Raw genomic sequence first — 12,618 nt, 5'->3', positions numbered from 1 at the left:
CATCATCTTTTTTTAGGACGACCCATAAAGCTGCTTCTTTGCCCCATCTTCCCTGCAGCTCGGAATCTTGGATATTGTTTTTGAGATAAAGAGCTACTCCCTCCCCCTTTTCTGTCCTCTCTGTCCTTCCTTAACAAGTTAAAGTTCTTAAAGGCAGTTAGTGTAGCTGGGATTAAAAAAGGTTTGGACTTGTTCTTGGAAGAGAAGTCCATAAACTGTTGTTTAAATCAGTAAGCTTGGGGAAAAGCCACTACTTACCCTGGGTGTTAATAGCAAGCAATCCATCTACTGTTTGGGATTCTGCCAGGTACCTGTGACCTGGATTGGTCACTGTTGGAAACAGGATGCTGGGCTTTGTCTTAGATTTATTGTAGGGTGCCTAATGCTTTGCAGATAAGGAGGGAGGGAAGAGGACCTGTTTATTGCATTTGGGAGCTCAGAGTTTCCTGTGGCACTCTTGTAGGTGGCCTAGCATAAAGAGTTGCTTTTAGCTTTCTTGGGCAGTGTGCCAAGAATGACGAAGGGTCTAAGCTGCAAGAGGGGAAATTTACGGAGCAATTGGATTATATGGAGAGTGTGTGTGTGTGCATGAAGCTTACATCAGGTCAGCCGGTGCCTCGGGGAGACATAAACCACAGAAGGGCTTTGTTCCAAGCAGACATAGTACCTAGTGCTCCTTGCATATTAGGGGGGGGATACTGCTACTGGAAATGAGAGAGAATGTTTCATCTGCTTCCGTTTTGTGTCTGCAGTGTAACTATACACACTTCAAACCCCTGGAGACGTGCGTGAGCGGGAATCATGATTTCCACTGGCATGATGCAGTGAAGCGCTTCTTCAGGTGTCCTTGTGGGAACCGAAGCATCTCCCTGGACAGACTGCCCAAAAAGCACTGCAGGTAGGGCTGCAAGACAGCTAAATGTGCATGCTGAAAACTTAGTGAGTTCCTTTTGCAAAAATGTGTGCAAATATTTACTTTTCACTTGTTTAACACAGATTTTAATGCTTGTTGCCTCCAAAATGAAAGAGCGGGTACATTTCACCAGTTTCTGCCTTTCATACAGAAATTCTCCCATTAAAGTATATGGCACACAAGATTGGAAATGTGTACATTTTGCAAGATTAGCCACAAACTGAAATTTTCATTTCCTCTTCATCCAGTCAGACCAAGCCAGAGCAGGGGGGTTATGTATGCCCACAAGGAGACAGATTAACAGGCTCGCTGATGTCACTCTTTACACATCTCCATGCTGACACCAGCCTGTCTGTATTCGGTCTCCAGCAGATGGTTGACTGGCATCCTGTGCTGTGGACACGGGCTGATTAACTGAACAGAAGACCTATTCAGTGTGCCTGAGGTGAAAGAACATGGGTCTCCCTCAGTTGAGCAAGAGTCCTTACCTACTAAAAAAATAAAGCTGAGGATGATAAGGTACTTGGGAGCTCCAGAGGTGACAGCTCTTGTTCACATCCACTGTGGGGACTGGTGATGGCCAGGGGGGTTTCAGGGGGACTTGATTCTTGTTCACCCTTCTCCTCTTGCCCTTCCCCCCCCCATATCTTCCTCCTAGGGGCTTTCTTCTCAAAGGAGTCCTGTGCCTTTGTTTTGGACTGTCGGGTCAAATAAAGTAGAGAGTGGGGAAAAAAAGACAGGAGGCACAGAAGCTGCTCAGCATCGTTTCATCATGGCAGTAAAGGCACTTGAATTAACCTCAGAGGACCATGTGAGATGGCTTCGGGGGATAGAGTCACTCTCGGTGTTTTTGGAGAATTGGTACACAGCGAAAGCATGTTTAGACAGCAGCATGCTTTGGTTAGGGAACACGGGAGTTGTGCTCAGCCTGTCACGTTTGGAAGGTGCAGGCTGAGGCTGCTCAGAGTATTTGCCACGAGCTTTCTCTGGCCAGGGGGAGCTGTTTAACTGTGAATTTGTAATGGTGGGGGCCCAGCCTGACAGGGGAAGCCCTTGACTGAGATTGCAGTGCTTGCCTCTCTGACTGCTCCAGCAGCCATTTCTCAACCATTGGGCACCTACGCCCTCTCAGCCCTGAACACAGCACTGAGCTTCCAGCCACTACTAGTGCAGGGGACTTGCCTTCTTATGCAGTGGACGATTTGTCCTTTCCCTTGCCATTCATTTCTCAAGAGGCTTTAAAAGGTGTACATGCCTTTTGCAGCAGGGGTCATGGCACAGCTCCAGGGGTTATCCCTCTGCACGCAGTCTCCCTACAGCCCCTGCGCCTATCCTCCCAGTGCCCTTGGGTTCAGGTGCTCAAAGAAAGAGGAGGTCTAGGCCACTGAGTGATGAGGACATTTCTTATTCTGTGGATTCTTCTGGGATTTAAAACATTTCCTCAGGGAGACAGTGATGCAGAATTGGAGGACAGTGAGGTTTTTCCAGAACGGAGGGGGTGAGAACTATGCATCCATGCTGCATCTTTCAAAAGGATGAACTGACAGCCTGAATTTCTCGGTCCTTGAGCACTCTGCAGATTTTGGATACTGAGGAGGAGGAAACTCCCGTTCCCAAGGAAGATGCAATTATGGTTAATTTGAGAAAGTCTTGGTGTCCCGTTCTCTCTCTCTCCATCCCCCCACCACCACCGATTAATTTGGAATGGGTGGCTCTGGAAGCCGCTTTCAAAGAGGGCTGCTCTCTGGCCAGGTTGTATTTGTTGGATCCGTAGGTAAAGGAAAAGTTCTGTTCCTGGACATGCCCAGATCAGTCCAGACAAGTGGGTTTATGCAGAGAACAAAGCTTTGAGGCACTGCTACATAATGAGTGCCACCTGCAGTCCCTCAGTATTTCTCGGTCTCCAGCAGATGGTAGAGGTGCAGACCTGCAGTCCTGACTGATCTGGAGATTTGGAGCTGCTCCCTGAGGTGCCAGGTTCCTTGCTGGGCCATCCCTCAGGTGGAGCCAGGCGAACGGGGGATTGGAAACCCCTGGCTGTTGCAGCCTGCTAGATCCAGGGTCCCTGATAGCCAGGGGACTGGCTCCCTCTTCGTGCCCTGAAGTCCCCTCCTGTCTGCTGCTGGCTGTCTTAGGGAAATATTCCTTTTGAGGTTGTTTTTCTTGTTTAAAAAGAAAAAAGTTGAGAGAGAAGTTCTGGAGAGCCAGGAGAATCTGCCTGCGGGTCAGTCGACCTCCGGGGTTATTGGGGTCGCTGTGGAAGTGGCATGTGCCGGCGCACGATCACTGAAATTTCCCTGGCGGGGTGCAGTTCTTTCTGGGCAGTTACGATTGGTTTCTCCTTCAGAGATTTGTAAGATGGAGATCTGGTGGTCTTTGCATACCTTTTCAAAGCATTACCCCCATGATGTCTCCTTCACTTCAGCGGTGTTGCAGGGGGCTGGGGCAGCATCCAGCCCCAATGAAGGAGTAGCTTGGGTACATCCCACTGGTCAGGTCTGGTCTAACTGGATGAAGAGGAAGGTGTGACACTTATTTCTTACTTGGTAATTTCCTTTTCCTGAACATACCCAGATCAGTCCAGACCAGTTGGTTGTGCATCCCTACCAGCTGATGGAGTCAGAGAGCAAAACGTTGGGCACTGCTTCATATACGAGAGTGCCACCTGCAATCCCTCAGCATTTCTCTGACTCCAGCAGATGGTAGAGGTGCAGTCCTGCAGTCTTTAATTAGTTAGCAAAATTGTTGAGAAAGATAGGAATTTTTGGTAGGTCAACTCCCTGAGGTGTTAGGCACCTTCGTGGGCCATCCCTCAGTGGAAGCCGGGCGTTCGGGGGGGGGGGGGGGGTTGGACAGCCCTGCCTAGGGTTTCGTCCTCAATGATCCGGTGTGTTGATAGCCAGGGGCTCCTGGTTTACTTGCCACCGAAGCTGCTCCCTCGATTCCCTGCACTAAGAAGATGGCTCCATAAAGTTAAAAAATAAATAAATAAGAGCATCTGGTCTAACTGAATGAAGAGGAAGGTGACATTTATTTCTTACTTGGTAATTTCCTTTTTTTTTTTTTATAATACAGTCAGACCAGCTAAGGCCCTCTATGCTGCTGGTGTTTTTGTGCCTTGCAGGGGATTGTAAACTTGCAGGCAAGTAAGTGGGGTAGCAGACCCGAAAGAGGCTGTATTTTCATTGCTACAGGTGAATGATTATAGTTTACTGTTGGGTGTTCTTCCTTCATTCTAATTCCTTGTTCTTCTGGAAGTCCATTCGTCTAAAAACAACAAAAAAATTAACAAAAGGATTCATTTGATCCGATAATTGTTTGATGGTATTGAGCACAGTTAGCTTGTTAGAGGAATGCTGGCAGGGTGGTGTCAACACGGAGGTATATGATATCAGTGAGACTGTAATCTGTCTCCATCTGCTGGATGGCATGCATAATACACTGGTCTGGCCTTGTATGACTGTATTAAAGGAAAGAATATTACGGGTAAGAAGTAATTTCACCTTTTTCATGTTCTTAAGAAATACGGCTTGGGTTAAAGAACAGTTCCTTTGTGTAGTGATCTGACATTGAAGAAACTTTGGCTCTTTTGAATGGGTTATAAATCCATACAGGAGAGCATATTCACTGTTCTTTTAAAGATATGTCGGGAAGGTGCTGTGTCAGCAGTCGAGGTGGCATAGCCTGACCCTGCACTGGTATGTGCCTGGGCTGTTTTATGGTGATCTTGAGGCCTTTTGCACTCAGAGGACGACATTGGATTTTAGATTAAAAGATTATGTTGCATATAATGGGTAAAAATAACTACCAAAAGTTTTCATTTCCTCTTCTAGTACCTGTGGACTTTACAAATGGCGCCGGGATGGCATGCTTAAGGTAAGCTTATTTGAAAAGGATCCAAGTAAGATTTTCCCCCAATTTAGACATCAGGCTGGGACTCAGGATAAATGCCATTCCCCATTTCCTGCAAGATAGTGATTCTGTAAAGATCCCCCTTGTGAGACCATAAATGTCTGTAACTAGTTTTGGGGACACGAGGAAGTCCACAGCAACAGTGGCTCCAATCGTTCCTTGTAAAAAAAAAAAAACAAAAACAATGGCAGGATGCCCTATGCCCAGTTTAGTGGTTTTCAGTTCTACATTAAATACTTGACTTTTCTGTTGATAAGCATGTTGAATTAGCCATTACATGTGGGTGACATCATTTGGCAGCACCAAACAGACTCGTTTCTCCAATCTAATTGAGCTTTGTGCTCTAGTGAGCATGTGCAGAAGTTCCCATACAGGCGTTGCCTCATGAGCCTCCTTGGTCATTTTCTCTCCAAGCACGGACATGTACTCTCTCATTTTTCACAAAACTTTCACTTTTTGGTGTGTGTGCTTCACAAAAATGTTTCTCAATTGCCTTGCTGCTTCTGCAGCCCCTCAACAGCACTTTTCATTGCTACTAAAAAAAAAAAACCAAACTAAGCATAGTCCCTACCTTCCATCATATTCAGCAGAATAAAAAGTTGTCAACATTGAGTGGATGCAATAGCTGTATTCGTGACAAGATTATGTCCCTTACCGATGGAAGGCAAGCTGTGTCCTATGCTTCAGACCGGAATACGACCAGAATAACTACTATTCCTGTGGACGGTTGTCCCCTCGCTCAGTGTTCTAGGGCACTTTGTATCGAGGAACTGCATAAATCTCTCCAGAGTTGCAGTAGATGCTTGAACTGCAGTGCAGCATCATCTGCCTCGCAGGGAAAAGAGTTGAGCAGGTCAAAATCTCCCTCGTCTACTTAGGCTGAAGCTGCTGAGTCAAAGACAAAACTACATCAATCATTGGAGCCATCACAGCCTGGGTCAAAAAAGCACAAACATTCTAACAATGATGCACCAGCAATGTTGACATGGCCATCATCCGTGCCATTTGTGCAAGCAGCATTGGAGTTCCCAATGCATGATACTTGGAGTTGCCCAACATATCTTGCACCAATGCATTTGACACACAGCGCATCTATATGCACGATGCACCAAGGCGCTTAATACATGACGCATTGATGCACTCGAAGCTTGATGCCGCAACACCTATGAAGTGAGTGGCATCCACTGTTGGTCGCATGGTGCACCTGATCCTCTATTACAAGATCCCATGTTGCACAATGCAAGGATGTATGGTGCAGCCCTGATTAGTATTGTCTTCCTGCTCCAGGTTCCTTGATGCGTGTCTCCAAGGAAAATCAAGCATGCCAAGTCAATCAAGATGTCTAAGCATGCTTCTCAATTGAAGCTATTGACACACCTGCATCAAACATCGCTTTAAGTTGCTTTGCCTAACAGCTGTATACAGCCCATCCTAGATCTGCAGGGGAAGGAGTCAGGTTACCTCTGCCCCTTCCAATAAGAAGGGTGCTCACCCTTCCTAGACTAGTGGCAGAAAGACTTTGCCTGGAGACTGCAGAACTGGTATTCACTATAACACACTCACCTCCAACAGAACACCTATTCTAATGCAGGAGCTTATCCTGATCTCAGAAGAGGATGTTCCACCATCTATACCAGGTCAGAGGACACACCAGTCACTTGACCAAATCAGAGATTTTGTAAAGACTTTTACCTCTCTGACCAAGGAGACGGAAGGTACGTTCCAGCTTCCCCTTTCCTCTATCGCTATGGTGATATCACGGACAGGAGTCCCAGTTTTGCCTATAGAGGTGAACTCATCAGAACCCTTGATTATGGGTTCTTCACAGCGGAATCCAGTAGGTCAGAGGTAGTAAACCAGGCTCCTTGGAGTCAACCAGAAGCACCTCCCAGTTCGTCCTCTTTATCATTGGAGTTCTGGATAAGTGAACCAGTGCCATGCAATTCAGATAGACATGTCATACCCACTGCCAGATCCTCCGGACCACACTTCGTCTCCAGAGGATCTCATCTATTTTAAGTTTGTGGAAAAGATGGGTACAGTGCTGGGCATCCCATTTCCGCAAAGACCCAGTTCTGAGCTCCTTGGCCACCTTCAGGTACTGGATACTCCAGATGAACCAGTGACCCTCCCAATTCCCAGCATCCTCAACACACTGCAGATGAGAAGGTGGGAAATTCCTATTTCAGGCATTCCTATGGCTAAAAAGCTGGACCTTAAATACAGTCCAGCAATCTCAGGTTTTGGTATCATCCAACTGTCTCGCCATCTGTAGTGGTTGAGTCTGCTGTGAAAAAAGGTGAAGACACAATTTCACTCAAATTGTCTGCCAAGAAAAGACCCCAAATGTCTATATAACTTTTGGCAAGAAAGTTTTCCAAGCACATTGCTTTCTGCTCACATATTTATCCATTAGTTCTACATGGTGCAGTATATTTATGACAGGATTCCGAAATTAAAGCCCTTTCTATCTGCTACTGAACAAGGCAACTACTATCCCCAACCTCTTCTGGATGCAGAAGAGGACATCTGCCACCTACTTCGATCTGTCTTCGAATCCTTTGATTCTTTTTCATGTACCTCCTCAGCCTCCATTGAAATTACACATGGCATGGCTTTGAATTAGCAGTATCCTCAAGGACGTCCACAATAAACTGGCAGAGCTCCCCTGCTTGGGGGTCAATCTGTTTGTCAAAATGCTCCTGGAGATGGGCGCACAGCTAAAGGACCAGAATGTGGCAGTGCAATCTCTGTTGATGGCTCCTGAACAGCACGCCACGCTTGGTGGTTTGTATAAATAGAAATGATGTCTCAACTTCACAGGCAGCCCTACCGGTTTTTTCACCAGTATCATCTGCTGCCCCTTCCAGCCCAGCGTCAACAGCTACTTGCAGCCAGACCTCAACAAAAACCACACAAGAGAGCCCAGCCCAACCTAGAGCCAAGCTTTAATCCCTTCAAAAAATCTGTTACTCATGTGTCCAATCACCACTGATCCCTGGGTCCCCCAAATCATATGATCTGCTACTGGCTGTATTTCTCCTAACCTACATCCCTTCCACATTGTTCAGCACTCCATCTGGATCTCTCTCATTTGCCACAGCTTCATCTGTAAGTCCAGTCGCTTCTCCAAAAACAAGCAGTAGAGCCAATCCCAACGTCTCAATATGCACAGGGTTTCTGTTCCTGATATTTCCTTATCCCCAAGAAAATGGAAGGATTGTGGCCCATTCTGGACTTAAGACATCTGAACAAACGTACGCTGAGAGAAATTCATAATGAACTCCTTCAGTATAATTCTTCTCTGCATACAAAAGGATAAATGAAAGAGTTAGGAAAACTGAAAGTGCACAAGGCCATGGGGCCGGATAAGGTACATAGGTGTACTAGCAGGTCCGCTGAAAGACCAGTTCAACAGATCCCTGGAAACAGGAGTGGCGCTGCGAGATTGGAGAAGAGCGGTTGTGCTCCCGCTTCTCAAGAGTGGGAGCAGAGAGGAGACTGGAAACTACAGGCTGGAAAATTAATGGAGGCTCTGCTGAAGGAAAAGATAGCGAACTATCTACAATGCACTAAGTTGCTGGACCGCAGGAGGCAGGGATTCACCAGGGAAAGTCCTGTCAGACAAATTTGATTTTTTTTGATTGGATGACTAGAGAATTGGATTGAGAGAGAACATTCAATGTGATTTACTTGATTTCAGCAAAGCTTTTGGTGTGGTCCTGTATAGGAGGCTTGTAAATAAAATGAGAAGCTTAGGAGTGGGCGCCAAGATGGTGGAGTGGATTACAAACTGGTTGACTGACGGGAGACAGCGTGCAATGGTAAATGGAACTTACTTTGAAGAAAGAACAGTGTTAAGTAGAGTGCCAGAAGGATCGGTTTTAGGATTGGCTCTGTTCAATATCTTTAAGCGATGTTGCAGAAGGGACAGAAGGTAAAGATTGTCTATTTGGGGGTAATACTAAGATCTGCAAGAGTTGGACCCGCCTGAAGGAGTAGGGAGAATGAAAAATGATTTAAGAAAGTTTGAAGAGTGGTCAAAGATTTGGCAGCTGGGATTCAGTGCCAGGAAGTGCAGATTCATGCATCTTGGGTGCGGTAATCCAGAAGAGCTATTCGTCATGGGGAGTGAGAGACTGATGTGCATGGCCCATGCCTTACCCTGGAGTACTGTGTTCAGTTCTGGAGCCCATATCTCAAAAAGGATAGAGACAGGATTGAAGAGGTCCAGAGAAGGGTGACTAAAATGGTGTAATGGATTAGGATCAGTATTGGAAGACTTATGAGGAAAAGGCTAAAGGATCTAAATACGTATACCCTGGAAGAGAGGAGGTGCAGGGGAGACGTGATACAGACCTTAAGATACCTGAAAGATTCTATTGATGCACGAACTTCAAAACTTTTCCATTGGAAAGAAATCAGTAGAACTAGGGGTCATGAAATGAAACTCCAGGAAGGAAGACTCAGAACCAACGTCGGGAAATATTTCTTCACAGAGAGGTTGGTAGATGCCTGGAATGCCCTTCCAGATGAAGTGGTGGTTATGAAAACAGTCAAAGAATTTGAAGGGGCATTGAATATATATATATATACTATGGATCCCTAAACGCTAGAGAATGGAAATGAAGAAAATGGTGCATGGGGGTAACTTGCTGGTGTGGCGGTTACTATGTCAGCCAATAAGCCTTGATGTTTTTGATGCAACTGTAACATTGCTCTCCGCTTCTGGATTCAGACTACAATCAACAAAGGCCCCAACGTTTACAGTCTGGGGAACTGATAAGCATGGGAGTAACCTTCATGCACCAGCAGTTACTAGCCTTAACAGAAGCCATGAGATTACTTCCCTTAAGCAATAAGAGTTGATGTTTTTGATGCAACTGCAACATTGCTCTCTGCTTTGACAGGAGTGTGAGGGTGGAAGGGGAATTGGATTCAGATGACAATTAACTCAGGCCCTCACTTTTATAGTCTGGGGTACTGATATGCAAACATAAGAGAAAAAGCACAGTACTGCTTCTGAGGCCAAATCCATAAGCAAAGCATGTCAAGCAGCAGTGTCTGAATTTTCAAGAAGGCTCATCACCCGGTAAAAATGTTGCTAACATTAAATTTTATATGGGTTATCATAAGGCTTGGGGATAACTGCATGAGGTGGTAGTTGCTACCCTTAAGAGAAACATGGGAGTAACCGGCAAGGTGTGGCAGATACTACCATAAGAAGCTTGCTGGGCAGACTGGATGGACCATTTGGTCCTATTCTGCCATTACTATGTTACTATATTTATGAATGGATGTGTGCCCTGGATCTAAAGGATGCATATGCTCACATATCCATGCACCTTTTGTATTGATGTTACCTCTACTTCCAGTTGGATTCTTCCCATTACCAGTACAAAGTACTCCTGTTCGGCCTTTTGTCAGCACCATGGGTCTTTATGAAATGGCTCACGGTAGTTGTGGCTCATCTGCGTCACCAGGGAATACAAGTCTTCCTGTACCTGGTCGATCGGCTAATCACAGCAAAATCAAGAGAGGAAGTGTTCCACTCCCTCTCCACAACATGTCTGCACTGCTTAGGTTTTCTGGTCAATTTCGAGAAGTCGAGCCTGGAGCCCACTCTGAGCCTCAAGTTCATTGGGACATGGATAAACTTGCTGTAGGAAAGAGCATCTCTGCCTCCTGACTGAGCAAACACCATGACATTGCTCTTCCACAAGGCTAATGTCTTCTTCATGCTCAACATCCACACTCGTGGTCCTCTGTCATGTGGCAGCAGCCGTCCATGTGGTTCCGCTGATTCGCCTTCATATCCACTACTTCCAATGTGGTTTATGTACCCAGTGGGATGTAGGATTTTAAGAATTGTTTTATGTCATTAATTTTACTCTGTGCATAGGATTTTAAGATTGATATTTTTATGCTACAGATGACTCTTTTAGAATTATTAATATTAACATTTTATTGTTTTTAATATAATTATGATGTAAGTGTTTTTATTGAGATGTTTGGCACTTGAGCTAATTTTATTGTTTGTAATTTATTAATTTATACTATGTGCCATGTGAACCGTTGTGAAGGAATTGCTCCAAATGACAATATAGAAATCTTACTATATAAATAAATAAACTCAACTGCTTTCATCTTCAGTAACATTGAAAATTAAATGGGAATTGCAGTCATTTATTTATTTATTTATTTAAAGCTTTTTTTATACTGGTATTAGTAGATACATCGTATCGGTTTACATCAGAACTGAAGTTGGAAATTACATTAAAACAGGAACCGGGGATGGGATTACATAGGAACAGAGAGAAATAGCAAGGAACCAGTAAAGAAGAGCAACAGAATGTGTAAAACTAATAAATCAACAATGTAACATAACTTTATACATAGGTTCAGGTTAAGTGCTGATACAGGAAGGAGCCCCTCTTTGCTCACTTCCCCCATCAAATGGTACTTGGGGATGGATGCTTCCACCAAATGGAGGATGTGCACACCAGGACTGTGTGAACCCAGGGCATCTGATCTCTTTACGAGACCCTATATCAAATAAATTACTGGAGATGAGAGCAAACAGACATGCTTTATCAGTGTTCGCACATCTCCTTCAGGGAAAGAGCATCCTGATTCAAACCAACAACCAAGTTGCTGTATTTTACGTTGTCAAGCAATGAGCAACAGGATCATGGTCTCTCTTCCAGGAAGCCCTAAAAATCTGGAATTGGGCAAAAAAGAATCAAGCTGTTCTATAAACCACCTATCTTCTAGGCATCTCCAACACGTTGGCAGTTCAACCCAGCAGAGATTTTTAACCAAACAAGTGGGATCAGTGGCTGACAAACTGTTCAGCTTATTGGGGGTCTGTTATCGGTGAATCTAGTCGCATCTCAACAGAACAGAAAACTAAATCAATTTTGCTCAGTTCTGTCAAGCAGTCACAGACTATCTTAGAATGCTTTCCTCATCAACTGGGGACAAAGCCTCATGTTCGCTTTTCTACTGTTGCCATTCATCGCCAGAACAGTGCAAAAGATTTTTCAGGACGGCACTTGGGATCCATAGCCCTGATGTGGCCTAGACAGATCTGGTGTGCATATCTTGTACAACTTTCCAGCATTCCTCCCATATATCTGAATATGGATCCTGCAGTGCTAACTCAGGAAGATGAGGCTATGGCACTGTGTGTGGTCAGAATGGCCAGAGAATAGATTCAGGCTAGGCTCTGGCTGGATATTCATGAACTTTTATTCATTCACAACAGAAAAACAATTCTGCCTATCTTTGCAGCTTATAAACAATATCACAACTTAGTCTCATGGTCTGGACCTTTTCTAAAGTTCCTTCTGTTTCCCTGGGACCTGCTGTTCCCTCCTGGGCCTGGCTAGATATACACCTTCCCAGGGAAGTTCCCCCTGACCAGGATTCCCTGTTGTCTGGGGCTTAAGGTGGACTGGGTCAGACTTCTGGATCCGGTCCCTTAAGATATTCTGGGGTTTCTTGTGGAAACCCCTTCACAGGGACATTGTATCATTCCAGCCATTCATCCCTCAATCTCACGGCTTGGATATTCAGCTCTCCGTGATCACAGATCTCTATCTACTTACCTACAGAGATTGTAGACCTACTAGTCTCAATTGAAAATCTTCAACTAGAAGAAATTATGCCTTCAAATGGAATAGGTACTTAAAATGGTGTCAACACTTTAGACCCATTTTCTTGCAAGCCCAAGATTCTGTTGAAATACTTGCTCCACCTTTCTTACTCAGGTCTCACCATTTCTTTGGTGC

The 12,618-nt window shown here is 45.0% G+C and overlaps 1 protein-coding gene across 1 annotated transcript in view; it reads left to right on the top strand.

The window, feature by feature from the left end:
* MCM10 (minichromosome maintenance 10 replication initiation factor) overlaps positions 1–12,618 on the top strand; it is a 108,120-nt gene that overhangs the window by 91,145 nt on the left and 4,357 nt on the right. The window contains exons 18-19 of the mRNA XM_029615867.1: positions 753–898; positions 4,747–4,789. Of these exons, the coding sequence (XP_029471727.1) occupies positions 753–898; positions 4,747–4,789 (189 nt within the window). The remainder of the gene's footprint in view (positions 1–752; positions 899–4,746; positions 4,790–12,618) is intronic.

The sequence above is a fragment of the Rhinatrema bivittatum genome, chromosome 9 (assembly GCF_901001135.1).
Source record: "Rhinatrema bivittatum chromosome 9, aRhiBiv1.1, whole genome shotgun sequence".
Lineage (NCBI taxonomy): Eukaryota > Metazoa > Chordata > Amphibia > Gymnophiona > Rhinatrematidae > Rhinatrema > Rhinatrema bivittatum.
Note: the sequence above shows the minus strand (reverse complement) of the source record. Positions and strands in the feature narration are given on the sequence as shown.